The sequence below is a fragment of the Sarcophilus harrisii genome, chromosome 1 (genome assembly GCF_902635505.1).
Source record: "Sarcophilus harrisii chromosome 1, mSarHar1.11, whole genome shotgun sequence".
Lineage (NCBI taxonomy): Eukaryota > Metazoa > Chordata > Mammalia > Dasyuromorphia > Dasyuridae > Sarcophilus > Sarcophilus harrisii.
Window position 1 is genome coordinate 638,072,673 of NC_045426.1, and position 25,586 is coordinate 638,098,258.

The 25,586-nt window shown below is 34.7% G+C and overlaps 1 protein-coding gene across 1 annotated transcript in view; it reads right to left on the reverse strand.

The window, feature by feature from the left end:
* The window catches only part of LOC100916963 (maestro heat-like repeat family member 5), a 126,536-nt gene that overhangs the window by 56,687 nt on the left and 44,263 nt on the right, over positions 1 to 25,586 (reverse strand). The window contains exons 11-13 of the mRNA XM_023496533.2: positions 24,511 to 24,606; positions 20,342 to 20,446; positions 1,767 to 1,899 (exon numbers count right to left, since the gene is read on the reverse strand). Coding sequence (XP_023352301.2) covers positions 1,767 to 1,899; positions 20,342 to 20,446; positions 24,511 to 24,606 — 334 coding nt within the window. The remainder of the gene's footprint in view (positions 1 to 1,766; positions 1,900 to 20,341; positions 20,447 to 24,510; positions 24,607 to 25,586) is intronic.

Sequence of the window (25,586 nt, forward strand, 5' to 3'; positions counted from 1 at the left end):
ATTAGGTGTCCAAAATTAGAATAGACTAGCTTAGGAAGCAGTGAGTTTCCTAGGATTGGAGGTCCTCCTCCAGAGACCAGTATGTGACTATCAGGCAAAAGCTTAATTACTACATCATGGAAAACTCTAAGTGCTGTTCAGTTAGGGATTATACTAGGTAAACTTTGAGATACTTTTCAATTCATAGGATTTATATCAGTTAAGTTCTGGTATAGATTCTTACACTAATTGAGAAAATCATTTCCCTTTTCAGAAACTCAGTTTCCATCTTGTTAAAATGAATGAGTTGAACTAGCTGATCCCAAAGATTCCTTCAAGCTCTAAAATTCTAAGATGATCTTAATGGCAATTTGACAAAAGTAGCCATTGGTATCAGAATGGTGTTTCCTTATAATGAAGGAAGAAGCATCATAGAGTGGTGTCAGGTTCACTGTATTTGGAGTTAGTAGATTTGAACTTGAGTCAAGCTCTACTTACAAGATATTTGATTAGGCAAATCACCCTTTTTGTCTGTACCTCAGTTTTATCGTCAATAAAATGGGGGTATGATATTTGCTCCACCTTTCTTACAAAATTATTTTTGGAAAAGTGATATCAATCTCAAAATAGAATAATTATTTTACAATAAGATGTTCTGATTCCAGAAACATATAATCTGAGTTAGAACCTTCATTTCTTCCTTCTACAGTTTCTCCTCTTTTGATTTCTCCACTACTGAGATCCTTTCTAGCTGTGAGATTCTGTGTTAACTGAAATCTACACAAAATTTTAAAAATAAATACATATCCACACTCACAACTTTCTCTCTGTTCTGACATCTTATTCAAGTGTGCTCTCACTGATGGCTTAGTTTTATCCCTTTGGATTTCTTAAGACCCATCCATCAAAAGAGGTCTTTATTAGGTTGGATTTAAAAAGCAAATCCTCCTCTCACAACCAACACTTTCTCTCTCCCAAGTACCTCCTCAGGAAAGCACTTTGGAATGCAACTTCTTTCAGGTGGTAGAATAAAATCTCAATGAATAAAGTGTTGGAAGATCTGAGTTGATGTGTTATATCCAATATTAACTAGCAGCGTGACTCTGAGTCAATCACTTAACCTCTCTCAGCCTCAGTTTCCTTATCTGGAAAAATGGCAATGATAGTAACATCTATCTTATGTATATAAAGTGTTTATACACCTTAGAGGCTACCTGTATATAAATACTAGCTATTATTATTATCATCAAATCAGCAAATACACAGGCAATTCTCTTGGCCTGAATAATAGAACTTCACAGTTAATTTTTACTCCCTAATATTTCATCTTTAAATCAAACACTCAAGAAGCCACCTAACTTTCATACTGGAACTCCTGTGGATTGTTTTAGGTTCCATGCCCCTGGGGTTTTTTCATTGCACTCTCAGGTAAGCAAGCATTAATGAAAGATGCCATGGCCCTGGATGTCTCCTAAAGTAGATGAATGAGTCACAGAAGCTGACAGAAAATTTATTTCATCCGTCTAGGGTTTATTCCAACATATACTCATTCAAAGTTGAATTTTCTCTCCCTTCTCCCAACAATTAATATTTTTAAAGCATGGTCATGTCCATTATGTTGTTGGATAACAATGCTTCCATCATGAAGGTAGAATAACTAATATCATCCCCACTTGACAACCAAGGAAGCTAATGCCTACAGAGAGAAAAGATAAGGAATTCATAGTTCACACAGTTAGAGCAGACTACAACCCATTTTTCATTTTTTCCAATTCTAGGGTTCTCACTTTTTTGTGTCAGGAGCTGCATGAGATGCAAAATGCATTGTCGAGCACAGTGCTGGTTTTCTTTATATTCATCCCGCCAAAGAAGACTGAACAAAGCTAACAGATGCCCCATCATTGACAGCGACGTCTCTGTCTAAGGGAGAAAAGAAGAGAGAAAAAAACACATTAGCTTGGGGAAGGAGTGTATTTGATGAGAATTTCATCCTATTTTAGCCACAAGTTTCTTATTTTTCCAAGGGTGTAGGTCACCTTAGGCAATCATGGAAAAGGAACCAGATTATGACTAGATTCCAGACTTGACTTTGTTACTAATTAGCAACGAAACTTCAGGCAAGTCATTTGAATTCAGTTGCTTCATTAAATCATCTCCTTCTTACTGACTTCTCAAAAGATGTCCCTGAAGGTCAAATGAAAAACTTCACATGAAAATCATTTGAAAAGAATAAACTTACTATACAAATGTGAATATATATAACCATTACAGAATTAGATTCATGAACCAAAATCTGGTTTACTTTTTATTTATGGAACATTTGTTTTGTTATGTTAAATAAGATTCTGAACTTTGATTCCAAGGAAGAGTTAAATAAGTTTAAGAAAGAAAAGGTTTGGAATAATTGGTTTACTCAATAAGAATTGTGTGTTGATAGGCTGGAGAAACTTGGCTCCAGGAATCATCAATAAAACATCAAGGAAATTGAGAAAAGATTCATAAGAGATTGAAGTGAGTATGAACTTCTAGTATATGCTTGAAGAAGAAAAAATAGGATTTAGCTGTAGTAGAAAAAGGAGATATCAAGAAGAATCATTAACTCTGCAGTCATCAGAAGACTTGGCCTGAGGAAAGGCCCAAGAAAAATTGACTCTTTACTCACATTTCCTTTTGTCTTTTTATTCAGACACCATAATGTATTATGCTACTTCATTTCTCAAATGTTTGTAATAAATTGGCTTTTACTTTAAATACAAAAAGAACAGCAACTAACTAGATTCAGAAACAAATATAATATTGGGGAAGAGCTCAACCTCTCCCTAAGTGTTAGTAATTTCCCTTACAGAGGTTCTGAACAATGGTGAGTAAACTCAATGTTTCATCTACAATCAACTCCCTAAAGCTGAAGAGGAGGGAACTACATGGACATTAGTAGCTGTTGGTCCCTTGGGATGAAATAAGTTAATCATTCTAACAGTGTTATAGATATAATCACTGTCTTTGAGTATTTGAAAAACTTTTGTGGGAGAAGGTGTACTTATGCTACAAGATTTCAAAATAGATATTGAATTTTTCTCAAATACCATAATCCTTCAGTTCCTCAACCAGCTCTAGGAGGTACTCCACCCCCTCAGTTCAGCACAGGGGTCCTCAAACTATGGCCAGCGGGCCAGATGCGGCAACTGAGGACATTTATCCCCCTCACCCAGGGCTATGAAGTTTCTTTATTTAAAGGCCCACAAAAAAAGCTTTTGTTTTTACTATAGTCCAGCCCTCCAACAGTCTGAGGGACAGTGAACTGGCCCCCTATTTTAAAAGTTTGAGGACCCCTGCATCATGCCCTTGATCTTGCCATCCCCTATTCAAGAATTCTGAAATCTCTTTGTTTGAGCATTGGCTCTTCACCTCTCCTTCTGTTTTCTCTTATATAATCCTACTCATCTGCAACATGACCTGCAACCTCCACCCCTCAAATCTTTCCCAGGCCATCTCTCTTGCACTAAAACTACTCTATCTTCTCCTTCCCATACTGATTCTTTGGTGAACCAGTTTAATTCTCTGCTACATTCTTTTCTTGAATCCCTATGCTCTTTATTGCTTTGCCAATTGTACCCATCCATGCCTTAGTCTTGAATCATTTCTACAATTCATTGTTTTTCCTCCAACACATATGCTGCTGAATAAAAGGGGAGAAAAGAACAACCATTTTAAATAGGTCCTCTACATATTTATGTTATATAATCTCAATTGGGCCCTCACTGTTGCTAGGCAATCCTACCATGTCTCTATTATTAAATCCCTATTCCATTCCCTACAGTAGCTCTCAAACCTTTTCATCTCTTTTCATATTTTACATGCCTCCTCTCCCCCAACTCTCTGAAAAGAGAGCCTTGATTCAAAATTAGTAACTCTCGCTTCCTTTTTCTTCCTCATCACCTGTTACTCAGATACCTTCTGTAACTATCTCCTTCTTTACCCATCTCACATGATGAAGGCTAACCCATCTACTCATTCAGGTGATGTCATTCCCTTCTGTCTCATTCAGTGGATTGCTCTTACTGTCATCTCCACTTTTTCATTTATTTTCTTTCATTTTTTTGTCAACCATTTCTATAACCATCATGATGCAAAAGAAAACATAGATCCCCCTCCTCCAAAATAAAAACCCTCAAGAAAAACAAAGTTAAAAGTATTCTACAATCTGTATTCAGATATAATCAGTTTTTTCTCTGAGTATATATAGCATTTTTTACCATAAATTCTTCAGAGTAGTCTCCCAGGGTAGTACTGGGAATAGCAAAGTCATTCAGAGCTGATATTATTTTGTACCTTGTACCTTTGCTTTGCATGAGCTTATGGAGGACTTTTGAGGTTTTCTGAGAGCATTCTGATCATCATTTCTTATAGAACAATAGTATTCCATCATAATCACATGCCATTATTCAGTCATTCCCCAATTGATGGGCATCCCCTCAATTTCCAATTCTTTGCCCTGAGAAAAGAACAACTACAAATGTTTTTTGTACATATAGGTCCTTTTCTTTTTTAAAATGTTTTTTGGGGTACATAGTTAATAGTAGTATTATTAGGTCAAGGGGTATACATATGATTTTATAGCCATTTGGACATGGTTCCTATCTTGTGATCACTTATCAATTAGGAAATAGCTCATTTTATATTTTATTTTATTATATAAAATTTTATTATATAAAATATATATATTATACACACACACACACACACATATATATATATATATATATATATATATGTAAATTTGACTTAGTCCCCTATACAGTTGAGAAATGAGACTCTCATCAGAGAAAATTGCTTCAAAATTCTTTTCACAATTACTATTGCTAACTCTATTTCTTCCCTGTTTATTCTATTCTCTCTTTCCTTTCATCTTGTCGCTCCTCGAAAGTTTTTGCTTTGGACCACCTCCTCCCTGAATTGAAAATGTGTTTTTATTTTCTCTTTGAGCTAATTCCAATGACAGTGATGTTCACTTACTCCCCTTCCTCTACCCCTCTTCCCCTCCACTGTAAAAGCTTTTTCTTGCCTGTTTTATGGCAGATAATTTGCACCTTTCCACATCTCCATTTTTCTTTCCCTCAGTGAATTGCTCTCTTATCCCTTAATTTTATTCTTTTAGATATTGTCTTTTCATATTCAACTCACAACTGTGAACTCTCTTTATATATATTCCTCCCAACTGCCCTAATAGTGAGAACATTCTTATGAGTTCCAAGTATCGGCCTTAGCAGATCAACTTATATTAAGTTCTGTATAGTTTCCCTTTACTGATTATTCCCCTTTTACTCCTGAGACCTATATTTGAAAGTCAAAATTTCTATTTGGCTCTGGTCTTTTCATCAGGAATGCTTGAAAGTCCTCTATTTCATTGAATGACCACCTTTTACCTTGAAAGATTATAGTCAGTTTTGCTGGGTAGGTGATTCTTGGTTGTAATCCTAGTTTCATAGCTCTCTGGAATATCATATCACAAGCTCTCTTATCCTTTTGTATAGAAGCTATTAAATCTTGTGTTATTCTGTCTGTAATTCCACTATACTTAAATTGTTTCTTTCTGGGTGCTTGCAATATTTTCCCCTCACCTGAGAGTTCCATGATATTATAAATTCTTTTTAGGTTAAACATGTCCAATTCTTCTAAACTTATTTCTACATTTATCATAATGCATAAGAAAAATCAGATTAAAATAGGAAAAATTTAGAAATAAAACAAGCAAGCAAACAACAACTGCAGCAATTCAGTCTCTTTCCATCACAAGTATATTGAAATTGCCCTAAAACACCTCATTGTTGAAAAGAGGCAAGTCCATCAAAGTTAATCATCACGATCTTGTTGCTCTGTACAATGTTCTCTTGGTTCTACTTACTTCACTTAGCATCCAAGCCTTCCTTAAATCATCCTGCTGGTCATTTCTTATAGAACAATGATATCCCATTACATTCATGTAACTTTTTCAGCCATTCCCCAACTGATAAACATTCACTCAATTTCCAGTTCCTTGCCACTACAAAAAGTTTGCCATAAACATTTTTTGCACATGTGGATCCCTTTCCCTTTTTTGTGATCTCTTTGGGATACAGACCCAATAGAGACACTGCTGGATCAAAGAGTATGCAGTTTTGTCTATAATATTTTTGGGAGTTTTCATCTTGGGATCTTTTTTAGGAGTTGATCTGTGTATTTTTTCTATTTCTAATTTATCCTCTAGTTCTAAAATATCAGGACAATTTTCCTTGATAATTTCCTGAAAGATGATGTGTATGCTCTTTTTTTGATCATGGATTTGAGATAGGCCAATAATTTTAAAATTATATCTCCTGGATCTATTTTCTAAGTTGTTTTCTCAATGAGATCTTTCATTTTTTCTTCTATTTTTAATTCTTTTTGTTTTGTTTTATACTATCTTGATTTCTCATAAAGCCATTAGCTTCTATTTGCTCAATTTTCATTTTTAATGAATTGTTTTCCTCAGTGAGCTTTTGTATTTCCTTTCCCACTTGGCCAATTTTGCTTTTCAAGGCATTTCCCCCCTCATTAGCTTTTTGTATTTCCTTTTTCATTACTCTCATTTCTATTCCCAATTTTCTCTCTTACTTGATTTTCAAAATCTCTTTTGAGCTCTTCCATGATCTGAGACCAATTTTTACTTTCCTTAGAGGTTTTGGATGTAGAAGCTTTTACTTTTATCTTCTTCAAAGTGTGTATTTTGATCTTCCTTGTCACCATAGTAACTTTCTATTATCATAATATTTTCCTGTTGTTTGCTCATTTTTCTAGCTGTTACTCAACTTTCAACTCTTTGTTAAAGTAGGACTCTATTTCCAGGATGGACTGTACAATGTCCCAACCTTCAGAGACAAATTTCAGGGTCTTGTGCAATTGTTTTCAGAGATCTTTCTTGGGACCTGTACTATAAGGCAGCACTGCAACCTGGGTCTAAACATGGGCAAAGCAACAGAGTCATGCCTCAGTGCTAGCAAAGACCACTCTAATCTCATTCTGAATATCTGTTTAGCCCCCTTACCTATGAGCTGAGATCTCCAGAAGCTGGTGTTGTTGTTGCTGCTGCTGCTGAAAGGGCTGGGGCTAGGCCTATGATGGTGTAGCATCATATTTCTGTCCCACCCTGGTGCAACTGACTCTTCCTGCTGACCTTCTAAGTTATCTTCAGTTGGAAAATTGTTTCCTTCCATCTTTTTATGAGTTCTGACATATTTAAATTTGTTTAGAGCCATTAAAGTGGGGTTTGAAAGAGAGCTTGGGGGCGAGTCCTTGCCTCTAAACTCTGCCATCTTGGCTCTGCCTCCCCATTTCTCTTCTTTAAAAAAAGAAAGGAATACAAAACAAAATAAAACAAAACAAAAGAACATTGTCATGTGTCCAGAAGAATATCAGGAAGGATTCAAAATATATAGCAAGAAAGAATATATATTAGAAGAAATTATATTCATGAATGTCCATTTTCTTTGCTTTCTTGTACATTGTTCTTTGGTTCTTTGTCATGCACCTTATTTACTTTATTTATTCTTTCCCCATTTATTTTCAATCTTTTCCTCTCTATAGATTCATTTCTTATGCCTACACAAATGTCCATGTTTCCCTATCCTGAAGAAACTCTTCTGTATTTGCTATTGTCCTATAACTTTTCAGTTCTTTAAAGCTAAACTTCTTTAATAATTGCCTCCGCTTTCTCATCTCTCTTCATCCAAAGTTACCATTGATCTTAGCTGCAAAATCTAGTGTCTTTTTCTCAATTCTCATTCTTCTTGCTCTAGCTGTAGTTTTTGCCTCTAATGCTCATGCTCTCTACCTTGATACTTTCTTGTCTCTAGCTTTTTAGGGCACCATGCTCTCCTGATTCTACTCCTACCTTTCTGACTGTTCCTTTCAAGTCTCCCTTGCAGCATCCTCATCAAAATCATACTCTTTAACTATAAATCAAACAGGGTTCTATCCTGGATCTTCTTCTCCTTCTATACTATTCAATTTAATGATCTCATCTCCCATATATTTGTAATCTCTGTGATAATTTTTCTCAACCTATTCTGCCCCAGTTTGTATGTTGACCTCCAAACTTGTATGTACAACTACATTTCAGATATCTCCAATGTTCCATAAATGTTTTATGCTAAATGCATCTGAAATAGAACTCATTATCTTTCTCCCTAAGCCCTTCCCCATCTTCAAGTCATTTCACTCATGCTGGTTTCTTTGTGATCTCATTTGGAATTTTCTTGGCAAAGACACTGGAGTATTTTACTATTTCCTTCTCCAGCTCATTTTACAGATGAATAAACTGAGGCAAACAAGGTTAAGTGACTTGTTCAAGGTCACATAGCTACTACATATCTAATTTTAATTTAGGTCTTCCTGATTCCAGATCCCATGCTCTATCTACTGTATCACCTAAGCTATCCTGCAAGCCCCTCAAGCTTGCAGCCTAGAAGTCATCCTCTCAGTGATTTCCTATCACCTCCAGGTTCAAATACAAAATCCTCTGTTTGATATTAAAGTCCTTCATAATCTAGCCCTATCTCCTTTCTTTGTAGTATTCTTATACCTTACTCTGCCTTATGTACTCTTTTGATACAGTGACATTGGCCTTTTTGCTGTTCCGCAAACAAACTCCAACATTTTCTCTGGCTATCTTCTATACCTGAGATGTTCTCCCTCCTCAAATATGGTTTCCATGGCTTTGTCCTATTAAAATTCTATCTTTTATAGCACATCTTTTCCAATCCTTCTTAATTCTATTGTCTTTCCTCTGGTAATTATTTCAGCTTATCCTGTATATATTTGGTTTCCCTATTATATTTTGAGGTCCTTAAGGACAGGGATTATTTTGTTATTGTTGATGCTACTGTGGTTGTAGCCCTAATACTTAGCCCAATGTCTGCCAGGCACATAGTAGATGTTTAATAAAATGTTTATTAATTAATTGATTGATTTTGTACCAGTATAACTAAATATTTTAAGTACTTTTTATTCATCATATTTATGGAACATATTTGCAGAACAATATTATATTATTCATGTTTTACCACAAGATTACCAATTCCCTAATCAAGGAGCCTCTACTTTGTTTTCAATTCCTTCCTAAGACAAAAAGTTGTGCTATACTTTTATTTTAGTATAATGATAGCTAGGTGGCACAGTAGATTGAATGCTGAATCTGGAGTTAAAAAGACCTGAGTTCAAATTTAGTCTCAGATACTTACAAGCAATGTGCTCCTAGACTAGTCACTCAAATGCTATCAATTTCAATTTCCTCAACTATAAAATAGGAATCATTATAGCATCTATTTTCTGGAGTTATGAGGATAAAATGCAATGATATTTATTATAAGTACTCTTTAAATGCACACTATTGTTGTTATTTTTTATTAGTGACCCCTTTAGGAAATATATCTAGTAAGGAAATTTCTAGATCAAATCATATAATTTGTCATTTTATTTAAATAATTCCAAATTGTTTTCCAGAATGAATATACTAATTCACAGCTCTACCAACAACACATTGGTGATCATTCTTGCCACACTATAGTACTTTCTCTATCTAATGCCTTTCACATTGTTGAGGAGCCTCTTTCCCTGAATACAATCTCCTCTCTAGGTTTTATGACTCTATTTTCTTCTAATTTACCTCCTACCTATCTGATCATTCCTCCGTATCTCATCATCCATATCATGGTTTTCTAGTAGGCCTTCTTTTTACCCTCAGTACCAGTAGTTCTTATCTTGGGTTCCAAAGATCCTTAGAAATGTCAATGGATATAAATTTAAGGGTCTCTCAATGGGAATAGGAGAAAATGTAACTTTATTTTCAAGAATCTTTGGTTTTCTTTGTAATCCTATGTATTTTTATTTTATGCCTTTAAAAATAGTCAGAGAAGTGAGTTCATAAGCTTTATTAGACAGTCAAAGTGTACATGAAAAAAAAAATTAGAATTCCTTCTCTATTCTGTCTCTCTTGGTAACTTCATCAGTTCCCAAGGGTTTTACTATCATGTCTATGCAAAGGGTCCCCAGAGCTATATATCTATTCCTAGTTTTTCCTTGGAATGTCAGCCCCTCATCGCCAATTTCTCATTGGACATTTCAAACGCAATGGTCCAAGGCATTCTAAATTTATTATGTCTAAAACTAAACTTACTCTACTTCTCCCAAACCCTTCCTTCTTCCAGACTTCCTGATTTCTGTCAAAAGTACAGTTGGTTGTTCTCCTTCATTCTTAAAGAGGACCAAAATGACATCATTATGTTAAAGTGGAGTAATAGTGGAACTGACTGTGGCTGATCAGACCATTATGAGCTCAGAATTCTCTGCCACAGATTGGACACAAATAGTCTATATAAACATTTAGGGTAGCTTCTCTAACTTTGCACATCTTGCATTTTTTAGGTTAATTCAATTCTGCTTTGCTTATAGATCACAGCACTTTCTCTGATGAGGGTATGCTAGAGGATCCTATGCCAGTGTTTCCCATGTCATACAATTGATTCTAAGGGTTTCAAGAGATACCTTGAGAGTGTCCTTGTATCTTTTTTTCCCTGACCATCTTGTGAGCATTTGTCCTGTGTGAGCTCTCCACAAAAGTCTTTTTGGCAAAGCATTGTGGCCTTCAAACAATGTGGCCAGCCCAACAGAGTTGGGCTTTCTGCAGTAGAGCTGAAATGCTTGATGGTTTAGTTTGACAAAGGATTTTTCTCAGGGTCCTTTTCAAGGACCTTTTAAGTGTCTGGTATCTGATCCTGCCAGGTGATCTTCTGAATTTTCCTAAGACAATTCAAATGGAAACAATTCAGTTTCCTAGCATGATGTTGGAATACCATCCAAGTTTCACAAGCATACAATAATGAGGTCATCACAATGTCTCTATAGACCTTCAGTGTGATACCTCTTCAACCCACACTTTCCTTCAGAGCCTCTCAAACACTGAACTATCTCTAGCAACGTGTGTGTCAATCTCTTTATCAATGTGGACTTCGCTGGAAAATATACTGCTGAGGTAAGCGAACTTATTCACAGCATGCAAAAATCATCATTTACTGTAACTTATGTTTCCACATATAGATGACTGATTGAGGACCTGTGCTTCCTTGGTGTTAACTGTTAGGCCAAAATTAGCAGAAATAGCAGAGAACGGATCCATGCTTTGCTGTCTCTCTGCTTCAGAGGCTGAACTGAGCACACAATCATCTGCAAACAAAAAATCATGTATCAGCACTCCTTCCACTTTGGTTTTAGCTTGTAGCCTTTTCAAGTTGAAGAATTTACCATCAGTGTAGTAGCTGACTTTGATGCCATTTTTGTCCTCTTTGAAAGCATTTGACAACATGATTGAAAATATCATGCTAAAAAGCATAGGAGCAAGCACAGCCTTGTTTCACTCCATTGGTGACTGGGAAAGCTCAAGTGATTGTCCATTATCCAGAACCCAGGCGAGCATGGCATCATGAAACTAATGTACTACTGATGAACTTCTCTGGGTAACTAAACTTGATATAATTTCCCAGAAGTCTTCATGACTCACAGTATCAAAGGCCTTGGTCAGATCTACAAATGTGTACAGACCTTTAATCTGCTCCTGGCCCCTTCTGAACTGGCTCTCAGGTATATGTTTTTTTTTTTTTTTTTGTAGGTGGTAGGTCAGCCTATTAAGGAGAACTCTGGCTTTACTGCTGGCAAGTAATTGCCAGCAATTACTAAGAGAGAGTTCTCTACCCTCCTGTCTCCCATGATTATCACAGGACAATCTATTTCCTTTACCTTTATAAAGATGGACAATGGAGGCATCCTTAAACTTACTCTTGCCATATAATATGGGAAATTTCAATGAGCTTTTGTATGAGCAATGAACCCTCCACCTTGTAATCTCAGCTGGAATAGAATCAGCGCTTAGTGCATTACCACATGAAAGTAACCTGATGGCATTCAAAACCTCTTCTTCAGCTGGAACTTCAGCTAGGAAGCGATTGATTTCAACTTGAGGTAAATGCTCAGTAGTTTCAGTATTGATTGAGGATGGGCTGTTAAGAACACTATAAAAGTATTCAGTCTATTACTCTAAGATCATGTTTTTATCACTAATCAATGTGGCTCCATCAGCACTGAGTAGTTGAGATGCACCATAGGTCTTTGGGCCATAAATAGCCTTCAGTGCATCATAAAAATGCATTGGATTGTTGCTGTCTTCATAAAACTAAATTTCATTTCCTTTTTTCTGAGTCAAGAATCCTTCATCTAAGTTTCAATTATACTTTATTTTTGATGGAATTGAATGCTACCTTTTTAGAGCTGGACGAACCATTCTACTGGTATATACCCTGTATAGTTTTTGTTTATCACTTAGCAGCTTCTGAATTTCCCATCATTTTCATCAAACCAGTCTTGATGTTTATGAGTGTTCTGACCCAGATGATTTCTCATCTGCAGTGCTATGCAACAAATCTCTGAAAGCTGCCAACTCCTTTTTTGCTCCATTGTTTCTGATGTGTGTTGGCTCAACTTAACCCTCCAAGCTAGAAAACTGTTCCCTCTCAGAGAAGCACGCTAATCTATTGACATTAATTCTTCTAGTGGTCTCTTTGCCTTGAAGCTGCTGCTTTTATTGACTGTGAATATTCAACAAGGAGAAGATAAGTCTATAATCAGTCCAGCACACTGCTCCACACATGGCACTCACATAGCCTGTCTGTCTCTTCTTCTTACAATCACATAGTCTATTAAATGCCAATGTTTAATGCAATGGTGCATCTATGAAGTGTTATTGCATTTAGGTAAATGGAATACATTGTTGGTAACGAGAAGATCATGAGATCCACAAGTTTTCTATAGTAAATGATCATTGCTATTGCTATTTCTAACTCCAAAAATACAACCATTTTCCTAATCTATCAGGTTTGTTGTAATTTTGTCATTATGTCTAATTCTTCATTCTGTTTACCCATATCTAGTTGATTGCCAAATTTTGATATTTCTCCCTTCACAAAATCTCTAAAATCCAACTCCTTCTGTCCACTCCCACAGTTACTAGTATAGTTCAGACTTTATCATCTCTAGCCCAAATTGTTGCAACAGCATTCTATCTGACCTCTCTGCCTTATATCCCCAATCCATCCCACACCCCTGCTGCTAAAGAAATTTCTCTTTAGCCCAGATTTGATCATGTGTCTCCTTTATTCAACCAACTGCAGTGGCTTTTTATTATCTCTAAGATAAAATGCAAACTCTTTATCTTTTAAAGTCCCACACAACCTCTTTCTAATCTACCTTTCCAGCCTTAATTGACATTATTTCCCCCTTTATATTCTGCGATACAGACAAACTATCTTTCTCTTTGCTCCTCACAGACAGTACTCCATCTTTTCATTCCTTTCATTGGCAGTGGCTGTCTCCCAATCCTGGAACACACTTCATTTCTATCTTTGTCTCATAAGATTCTGTCTTCTTTTACTCTGTAACTAAAACATCATCTTTTTTTACAGGAAACCTTTTCTGATCCTTCATTTGCTGATGCCCTCTCTCCCAAATTATTTACATTAAACCATTTTGAAAATATTTAAATTTTCTTCACTTATTTATGCTGGGAAATTTTTTAGATATATTTGGTTTTTTCAATTAAATGTACATTTATTTCAAGTAGGGATTGTTTCATTCTTTGTATTTGTATACCTTGCACCTAATAGAGTATCTGGCACATATTAGGCTCTTAATAAGCATCAAAAAATGTCATTGATTGGTTCTTTGTATGTATCACTGAATCTAGATCTCCTTTATCTAGATGATTCCCAAGTTATTTTCTCTTTTCTCTCAAGTACCTAGGTCAATTTTGCACTCATCCCCAACATTTGCTCTATAATCAGGAACTTCCATGTGCCTATTCCCTCCAACAATCTGGCTGCCAAGATGATCATACTCTTCAGTTCCCTAATCTGAATTTTCACTCATATCAATTATAAATGGTGATAGTCATAACCTTGCTTTTACCTTTACCAATATTTTTTCTAACTCCAGAATTTTACATTCTAAAATTCCCCTCTGATTACAAATTCTTATCCTTCCAGATATTCTTATGTCTCATTCTTTATAAACCTATTTTTAATCATCATAGTGATTCAGAGAATTAACACAATGCCTGTCACATAATAGCATTTAAAGTGCTTCTTGACTAATTGATTGACCTGGAGGTCATTCCATTTCTCCTTGCTCTTCTTCATTCACTCTGGCTTTACTTTCCTCCCCTTATAGTCTTGACCAGACAGTTCATACTGTACCATATACATTTGACTCACAACCCTATCCTTGTTCCCATATTGTTTTACTCCAGACTTTCCATTTTTCCACTCTTTTCATGCTGCTATAACAATGATGGAGAAAATCATATAACCCAACTAAGTTTACTAAAAATTTATTGGGTAACTTAACTCGTTTGTCAAGGCTGCACAGCAGCCTTCAGTACCTCTTTATTTATTGGCTCACTTCACAGTGCTTTAAAAAATACACAGATCCCCCCATATTAAAAAAAAAATCCTGCCCTTCCAACTTTGAGAAGTCCTCTCAAACTTTGTTCCTAGATTTCTCTCCCCTTTCATAGTGCAAACTCAAATGGACTTGCAATGTTACTGAGGCGATAGACCCTCCAATGATATAGACTGTATTTCATCCACAAGATGTCCTTGTCTATGTCAGATAGCTAACCAACTGCCAAGTATTAGGCCCTTTCTATGTGCCAGGTATGGTCCTAATTAGAATACCTCTGAAACGTTTTTCATAGGAGAACATTCCAAGAGAATGCATAGTTCTCCAAATATGTTAGGATCCTTCCTCATTTTCTCATGACATTGAAAAGATGCTAATGGAATATATAGAATAACCATCAATAATCTCTAATTCTTACCATGTGATTAGCTAATTTCCATTCATCTGTTTCTTTGGTAAAAACCCTTTACATGACTTCATTAACTTCTTGTTTGTAATGTGATGTCTATTGCTTGCATCTGTCATGTGCCTCTTCATTGCCTTTTTATGTCCTTAATTTCAGCTTCTTGTAGACTACAATATTTTATAACCAGTAGCCATCAAACAATATGTAACAACATTAATACTCTGAAAAGTTCTATTCTGATGACTCCTTGTGATTTGCAGATTACCCCCAACTACTTAAGTTCCATGCTTATAAAGCATGGACCCTCTTGAAGGTTTATCCTAACAAACTACCTCTGCTTTTGAAGGATCAGTTTAATATATAAACAAGTTCATCACTAGGTGATGAATTCTTTGTCATGTAAAACAACTACAACTTGATTAATTTAAATGAATTATTGACACTGAATGGAGGCAAATGCATGGAGGAGAGTATCAGTATCAATTATTGTAATTGGATATAGAAACTTAAAAAGCATAAATCAACTACCATAATAAGGAGGCCAAAATAGCCTTAAAACCACATTAGTCAACAAATATTTGATCTCCTTGCTAAGTTGAGAAACATATAAATGAAGAATACTGGAAGATTATGATCATTGATGCCCCATAAAATAGCAAGAAGCCATTTAGTGCGAGGAAGGAAAGAAAACGATTTTTTAAAACTTAGCAAAAAATAAAAACAAGCAAGGTCATTCCAAAATACATTTAAGATTGACTAAAAGGAAATCCAAAAAGCAGATGAAAAATGGAAAAGTTGTAAATATAATTTAAAATTTTCTACTTAAAGATTTTGCTTTTTTACACCACATTTTTGAACACATCCGTCCCCATCACTTTTCAGTGAGCTATTCCTTATTTTAAAAGGTGGGGGTACAGAAGCTGGAGTTTGTTTGGATACAAGAATCCTTGGTTCTATTTGTTTTACTATATCAGTTCACATGTTTTCTCATGCTCCACTAAATATTCTTTGTTTCTAAATGTGTAAAAACATGTTAAATTTATGTGCCAAAATGTGTTTAGTCATTTTCCAATCAATGAACTTTATTTGCAATTCTATGCTGCTATGAATATGTAAATATATTTGACCTACTTGGACTATGTATGTAAACCTACCAGCAAAAGTTCTAAATCAAATTCCACATCATAGGTTTTTTTTGAAAACAAAATTCTAAAAGATTTTTCTGAATGGTTTAACCAATGCACAACACTACTTTTTTTAGTGTCTTTCCACAACTCTTCTAACATTGCCTATTTTTGTCTTTTGTTATCTTTACCTTTTATTCACTATAAGAATAAAACTAAAATTGTTCTTATTATTGATGTGGGGTAATCTTTCATTTAGTTGTAAAAAATATGGTTTTCTTTTGAGAACCATTTTTTAAATCTTTTGATCACATCCATTTGGAACTGATTTTTTTCCGTCTTATTTATATTAATCTATAAATCTTAGATATTAGACTCTTATTATAGATATTTATTATAAATTTTTCCCAAATGATTTAGTCCCTTCTTTTTCTAACAATACTGATTGTGTTCATAAAAGCTTTTCAGTTTTATGTAATCAAACTTTTCTTTTATTATTATCATTATACATGGTAATAATTTTTACAGGAGATTTTTTTTTTACCATTAAAGAAGGAAAACATCGTGTTTGTTCTTTCAAAATCACAGTCTCAAAAGAGCTTACAAAGGAAGTAGAAATGATAATGAAGAAAACTGTATGGGAAAAGTAGCAGACAACAGAAGATTGAGAAAACCAGTCAGACTGAAGATAAACAGATGAGGTCAGTGCTGGAGGTGACATTTTGAGAGATTTGTGAGATTGATTCTGAGTGCATATAAAGGGGGAGAAGATACCAAAGGTGTGAGGGGAAAACATCTTTCTCCTTATTAATATCACAAAAGGACAACTGAGATAATATCAATAGCTACTAAGCAATATATCTATTTTCCCACCAATGTAAATTTTTTTGACAATAAAAGACATCCTTAATGAGTGTATGAGGAGGTAAACAGCAGGCTTCAAAGAAAATATTCCATTGTAAACTATCTTGCATAACATAACTGAATGAAAGATGTAAAGAATGCAAGATCCCACTGTGCTTATTGTTTAAATATAAAAAGCATTTGATTTGATAAAGCAAAATAATTCTTTAAATTCTCTCCTTTTACAATGTACTTCCCATGTATAAGCAAAAATTATAAGCTTACTTGAATGATGCAACAACAAAGATGACTTTGTCAAATGATTCTTAGAGCATCATTTTTTAGTGTGTCATTAACAGGCAGAAGTAAACTCAGTAATGTTATTTTCCACTGCCATGAAAGTTTAGCTTTGAGTCCAAATTAAAGAGGGCTTCCCTGTAAATCTTGAGATCCTCCAGATGTTTCAGTTTGTGGCAATTGCAACTGCATCAAACTAAGCAACATTTCAGAATTTCTTAAATGGATTCATAATCATTCAAAAAAGAAAAACAAATTGCTATTTTGAATGATTCTATTTCAAAAGAATCTACACTGGAAAAAATTAGGAAGAATGTTTATTGTTGAGACTATTCTATGTGGTATATAGACAAAGAGCTCATCCATCAGCATATAGCTAAAATAGATATTACACAGGGACAATGAGAGAGATCCTGACTGAACAATTAGAAAGAATAGAAAATTGCTTTGGTGATATTGTAAATTTATTTTACTGACTCCAATCTTCTTCCCCAAAATGAGACTTGTCTTTTAATTTTTTAAGCAACTAAACTATGAGAAAAATCTGTCTGTGTTCATTGTATCTACTTTTTTACATCAGTTTTCAATTCCTTAAAATATTATTCCTGATACCTCAATTTGACTAAAAGTGTATCCTCTCAAATTAAAAACAATAGCCTAATTGTTCATTGTTTTTACCTCTGTTATTCTTCATCTTTCATAAACTTCTAACACTGTCAACAAGCAAATCTGTTTTGGGAACATTGCTTCTGACCCTTGTTCCTAAAATCTGGAAGTCTACATGTCCTCATATCAAGGTAAACTCAAACAGGCACTAGAAAATTAGTCTATTACAAACCTACTATAAAAAATAATTGTGTCCATATTCATATATTTAAGTTTATTTTAAAAAGTTGCCATAAAGGAATTTTTTAAAAAGGAAATTTATGATTGGTTTGAGCTAAGAGCTTCCTGAGTAAATAATATACCTTGATAAATAAATAACAAAGTTTTCCTTAACAAATAAATAAATGATGAATAACACTGCCCATTAAACATCATGTTCTTATGCCCAAAATAGTCTATTTACTGGCAGAATTCTGAAATCTAGGCAATTCCGATTGAGACAACTAGTATCCAAGTCACTTTAACTTCCCAGGGGCTCAGATAGGGATCTGATCTATAAAATGAAGGGATTCAATTAGATGCCTCTGGGATCCCTTCAAGCTCTAAAGGTATGCATGTACAATCCTTAACAGATGTTGAGTATTGGAAACTGGAGCTATAATTGGGTGCTATTTTGTCTAATTGTATGCCAAAATATAATAATCTAAGTGAAATGGATGAATATTTACAAAAATATAGATTGCCCAGTTTAACAGAGGAAAAAATAAATTATTTAAACAGTCCCATTTTAGAAAAAGAAATTGACTATGTGAGCCTGGGCAAGTCATTTAACCCCAATTGCTTAGGCAAAAAAAAAAAAAAAAAAAAAAGGAAAAGAAATTGAACAAGTTATAAATCAACTCCCTAAGAAAAAATCTACAGAGCTGAATTTACATATGAATTCTACCAAACATTTAAAGATCAATTAATTCCAATATTATGCAAACTATTGGAAAATTTGGGAAAGGAGAAATCCTACCAAATTCTTTTTATGACAGATACATGATGCTGATACCTAAACCAGATAGGATCAAAACAGAGAAAGAAAATTATAGGCCAATTTCCCTAATAAATATTGATGCAAAAATATTAGCAAAGAGATTACAGCAATTTATCCCCAGGATAATATAACATGACCAATTAGGATTTATACTAGGAATGCAGGACTGGTTCAATATTAGTAAAACTATCAGCATAATCAACTATATCAATAATAAAACTAACAAAAATTATATTATTATCTTAACAGATGCAGAAAAATCATTTAACAAAATCCAAACACCCATTCCTATTAAAAACACTAGAGAATATAGGAATAAATGGAGTTTTCCTTAAAATGATCAACAGCATCTGTTTAAAGTCATAAGCAAGAATCAGATGTAATTGGGATAAACTAGAGTCATTCCCAATAAGATCAGGAGTGAAACAAGGTTATCCAATATCACCATTACTATTCAATTTTGCATATGAAGTGTTAGCTTTGGCAATAAGAGAATAAAAAGAGATTAAAGGAATTAGAGTAGATAATGAGGAAATTATCACTCTTTGTAGATAATATGATGGTATAGTTGGAGAATCAACTAAAAAACTACTAGAAACAATTCACAACTTGAGCAAAGTTGTAGTATACAAAATAAAGCCACATACATTATCAGCATTTTCATATATTACCAACAAAGTCCTACAGCAAGAGATACAAAGAGAAATTCCATTTAAAATAACTGTAGATAATATAAACTATTTGGGAGTCTGCCTACCAAGGCAAAATCAGGAGCTATATGTACACAGTTATAAAACACCACACAAATAAAGTCACATCTAATCTCTTGGAAAAATATCAAGTGCTTGTGGGTAGGCTGAGCCAATACAATAAAAATGATAATACTACCAAAATTAATCTGCTTAGTGCCACACCAATCAAATTCCTGACAAATTATTTCACAGAAATAATAATAACAAAATTCATCTGGAAGAACAAAATGTCAAGAATTTCAAGGGAATTAGTGAAAAAAATGCAAATGAAGGTAGCTTAGCTGTGCCGGACTTACAACTATATTATAAAGCAGTGATCATCAAAACCATTTGGTACTGGCTAAAAAACAGAGTAGATGATCAGTGGAATAGGTTAGGAAACCAGGACAAAATAGTCAATGACTATGGTAATCTAGTGTTTGACAAACCCAAAGATCCCAGCTTTTGGAATAAGAACTCACTATTTGACAAAAAATACTGGGAAAATTGGAAATTAGTATGCCAGAAACTAGGCACTGACCAACACCTAACACCATATAACAAGATAAGGTCAAAATGGGTTCATGATTTAGACATTAAGAGTAACATTATAAGCAAGTTAGAAGAACAAAGAATAGTTTACCTCTTAGATTTGTGGAGAAGGAAGGAATTTGTGGCCAAAGAAGAATTCAAGTACATTACTGAATGCAAAATGAATCATTTTGATTATATTATGTTAAAAGGCTTTTGTACAAACTAAACCAATGCAGAGAAAAATGAGGAATGTGTCTTAACTTACAGTTAGATTCAAGTTTTTCTGGGAGTACTGTAGGAGTTTCAAGGCAGTCTGCAGGGCCTGAAGCCTTTCATTAGGCTTATTGGTCAGGAGCCAGGGCTCAAAATGCTGCAGGTGAAGCAAGAAAAAAAGAAGAAAAAACTGAGAGTCATTGTAGTCCCGAGTCTTTTTCATTCCCCGTCCTTTACCCCACCTACCAAAATTGTTGAGTGAATGTTTGATCATGGCTAGTCCTGTGGACAAGTTGATTAGGTAGATAATAAGGTGATTGATATGAAGGGCACTTCAAAGTTTCACCATTCCCTGAATATATTCACCCTTCCTTTCAACTTGTCATAATACCACCATTCCCAACTCCCCAGTTTTACATTCCTCCTATTATAATGGTGATATAACTAGTGAATAACCCTATATACAGTATCCACTGTGTGTATAGCTATGAGATAGATATTTAGAAAGATATAAAAATAATAAGCCAACACATCAAAACTTCTTAGCACAGAATAGGTGTGTAATAAATACTAATTGTCTATTATTAACAATATTGGGTGTTTATGCACAGTGTATTATAGTTTGTAAAATACTTTGTAATCTCCAGTTTATACCCTACTATTCACCCAACTTAATAAATGAGAAAACTGAGGTTTAGACAGATTATATGACAGAGTATAGTAAATTAGAAAAAGCATTGGATTTTTGGTCCTAGACCTGGAGTCCAGAAGACCTTTTTCTGTCACTTCCTCTCTGTGCATATCCTCTAGCACAGTATTATTTACTTTTCTCACTAGTAAAACAAGGAGTTGATTTATCAGTTCCCACCTAATGCTAATATCTCATGATTCTATTAATTGCCCAGCATCACATATCTGGCAAGGGGCACAGCCTGTTCTCAAAGGAAGGTCTTTCAACTCTTAAGTCCAAACTTCTTCTCATTTTCTCTCTCTGACCCTCATATCACCAGTTTGAAAATGAGTCTTTCAGAATACAGACTAGGAGGTAGATGGAGGCCTTAGAAACTTGCAGGGAACCTATAGAAGAAGGAAGAACATGTTCTATTTATTGCAGAGCATTTCTTTGGGAAGAAAAGTAGGATAGAATTGTTCCAGTTTTCAGGGAGTATATAGTCCAGGTGAGGAGAGGAAACTAAACAAATATATGTGATGGGAAAGTATTAGGAGTCTTCAAGTATTTGTTGGCTATTGGAACCTAACAGTGCCTGGCACATAGAGGATGATAAACAAATACTTGTTGATTGATTCATTGGGAGTTGGACTAGATAATAATAAGGGCAAGTAAATGAAAGAGTGAATAGACACATTCTATATGGCTTCAGAAAATTTAAATTTGATGGCAGAACATCATGAATAATAATTAGAGCTAGACAAAAGTAGAATGGACTGCTATTAATCGGTACCATATCACCAGAAGTCTTTAAATAAGGATATATTATGGAAGATATTCAGGTTTCAGGTATGGGTTAGAATCGATGGCTTCTAAAGTCCTTTCCAAATATGAAATTCTGTGAGGCTATGATGTCACTAATGATCTAAGGTAATGACTTCATGTTTGAAAAAACACTATCTAAGTCATCTCAGTAAGTGGTGAGATTGCTGTGAGATGCAGAGAAGGTCTCCAGATAGCAAGTCCAACTGTAGTCCTCTGGCAATGAAGTGATAAGACTTCAAAAATGGGAAAAAAATTTTCAGACTCTTCTTATTTGGAAGAGGTCTAGGGAATATCATGCAAACCTTAAAATCCTATATACAAGAACTTATTTTCTTCCCAACTCAAGCAACCAACAAGCTATGTACCAGGCACTGTTTTAGGTTTCAAGATACAAAGACAAAAAGTGAAATTATCGTTACTCTCAAGATCCAATGTGAGAATATATGCAAAGTATTTCACACATATACTGCAATATAAATGCTACCTATTATTAACAGAGGAGATAATAAGTATGGATGGAAATGGATACAGAATAAATACAAAATAAATTTTTGATGTTGTTCAATCATATCTGACCCTTTGTAACACTATTTGGTGTTTTCTTGGCAAAGATACTAGAGTGATTTATCATTTCCTTCTCCAGCATATTTTACAGATGAGGAAACCGAGGCAAACAAGGTTCAAGTGACTTGGCCAAGATTACAAAGCTAGGAAGTGTCTGGGGCCAGATTTGAATTGAGGAAGGTGAGTCTCTTCCTGACTCCAGATCTGTAACGCAATCCATCCCCTTCCTTACAAAATAAAATACAAAGTAGTTAAATACAAGGCAAGAAAATAGAGCTCTAATAATTGGGGAAGTCAGGAAAATTTTCATGTAGAAAGTGGCAAAAACCTTAAAGGAAGTCAAGGATTCTACAGGGTACATGAGGATGCAGTACATTCCAGGTATGAAAAGCTAGTACAAAGGAACAGATGGAAGATGGATCCACGGAAGATGGAAGATGTAAAGGCCAATGTGAAGGCCAATCTGGCAGGACCATAAAATGTAGAGAGGAGAATAATTAGTCCGGAAAAATAGATTGGGGCCAGGTTTTGGAGGACTTCAAAAGCCAAGCCAAGGCATTTATCTTTTATTCTAAGAAAAAAGGAAGCTATGATGAAATCTATGTTTTTAAAAAATCATTTTTTGCAGCTCTGTCAAGAATAGATTAGAACTGAGCAAGACCAACTTGGAACACCATTGCAATAGTCTATGAGATGTGATGAGGACCTAAATCAGCCAAAGCAGTGGTCCTATGAGTAGGCAGAGGAGTCAAATATAAGAGAGGTAGAAACTTCAAGATTTAGTAACTTGGGTTTACAGAGATTGAATAAGAATAAGAAGTTAAGGATAACTGATCTACCTAGGGGACTGGAAAAATATTACTGATGCAACTAGATAAAATACCAGCTCCGGAGTCAAGAAGACCTGAGTTCAAATTTGATCTCAGATGCTTAATAGCTGTGTGAACCTTGACAAGTCACTTAACCCTGACTTTCTCAGCAAAAGAAGAAGAAAAGGAAAAACATTATTGCCCTAGAAATAAAGAAAGTTTTGTAAAGGAGAGAAGTTTGTAAAGGAGAAAATGAGTTCTGTTTCATTACATTTGAGATCTCTTTGAGATACCCAGTTTAAAATATCTGATAGAGAGTTATATAGAATTAGAGCTCAGGAAAAAGACTGGGCCTGGATATATCAAGATGTTAATCATCTGTATAGAGATGATAATGGAAACTGATGAAGTCACCAAAAGAGAAAATGTAAAGAGAGAAGAGACCTAGGAGTATCCACAGTTGCTGATGAGACATGGATAATGATTTCACAAAGGAAACTAAGAAAGAGCACATGGATAAATAGGGAAACAAAGAGAAATTAAAGAAAGAAAAACCCAGAAAGGATAAAGTAACCAGAAAAAGAAGGTGGTTAATGGTGTAAAAAGCTGCAGGAAGGTATAAAAGAAGTAGGATAGAGAAAAAAGACAACAGCAAGAGATCACTTGTAACTTCGGAGAGAATAGTTTCGTTTGAATGATGAAGTTAGCAGCCAGACTATAACAAGAGACTGAAAGGATAAGAAATGGAGTCAACAAATATAGACAGGATTTGTTTGCTTGTTTTTAGAGTTCAACTGAGATGGGGAAGAGAGATATTGCACAATAATTTTAGAAATACTGATTAGATTTTCCTGTTAATCTATTAAAGCCCCAATGCCTACTAAACCCCTCTATGTACAGAGTATAAACACAGTTTTCCCCCTAAGCATAATATATAGCATTCCCTTCAGGGGAAAACTCATTCTTAGGTCCATATCAAACCATCACAATGAGACTAGAACTCTGAACTCATCATTTAAAGCAAGGAAGAATTTGGAAAAGGTGTGGGGAGGGAGGTTATGTTCAAAAGCATCAGAGATACTGAATTACTCATCCTTATCTTTATAGTACTTTATAGTACTAAAAGCCAAAGTAAAACTAACAAATTTCAATCCATCTGGCTAATGCACAGCCAGATTTCCGGCTACTTAGAAACACCTATATACAAAGCAGTATTCAATATTTCTCATGCAAAAGAAGATAAAGCCTGAATGTAACCCCTCAACTTGTACAATGAGCCTTTGTTAAAAGGGGTGGGAGAGATATGGAGAGGGACTGGGGCCGTTTGTGGATGTCATCACTTCCATTTCTCACCTCCAGGAGAAACTCGAGCTCTTCCATTGTCTGATTCTCAGAGAGGAAACTCTGGAGAAGCTGATCAAGGTTCTCCATAGTCTTGTTATGTAGGGTCTACATGCAGAAAAATAAAACTTTTTAGTCATTTCTAGCATCTCAAAGCCTGGCCTGATAGAGACAAAGTAGGATAGAAGGACAATGAGGGCTGAGTGTGACATGGAAGTCATATTCAAATTCCAATCCTGTCATTTCCTACCTGTGTTACTTTAAGAAAATTGTTTAACCTCTTAAGGAAATTGTTTAACTTCTCTGAATCTTAGTTTCATCATCTGTAAAAAAAGATGATTACATTACATGTTTCCTTCTAGCCCTAAATCTATTATCCTGTGATCCTATGAGTCATATCTGCTCTGAAGAAGCCGCAAGAGCTCTTCAACAGTTGTTTCCCCAACTCCTGTCTTATTCTATCCCTGAGGACTAACAAAAGATTTCTATTCAGTGTATTTTCTTGCAATGTTCTTTTTGCCCTCAAATATCACAAAGCACTTGGTACCTCCCTTATGTATTTATCTTGTATTGTTTTTATCTGTTATTTGTAAATATCTCTTCTAGTATTTAGTATAGTACTATAACATATTAGGAATTTAATTAATGTCAAATGAATAAATGAGTGGTTTATAAAAAACAATCATTAATTAATTTTGCGATACAGCATATTTTATTCCAAATCCCTATCTTATAGTCCAGAGAACGAAAGTCTGATTCCTTTTTAATACTTAGTGTATGACTGTGGAAAAGTTAGTGAATTTCTCCAAGCCTCAATTTTCTCATTCACAAGATGGAATTGATCTTAATTATCCTTCTTGCCTTGAAGGGTATTCGTGAGGTAAATGCTTTGTAAATATATGAGGTTACAGAAATGCCCGGCTTTTCTGGGAAGATGCTTCTTAAGGATTTTCAGACAAAATGGATCCAGCCTGGCCTCTTCAGTGTCTAATAGACTTTCCAGTTGAAAAAATTTCTTCTAATAATCATAATCTATTGCATCTGCAAAGCACTTCATTATTTCCAAAGGTTCTGGCCCAATTTTTCAT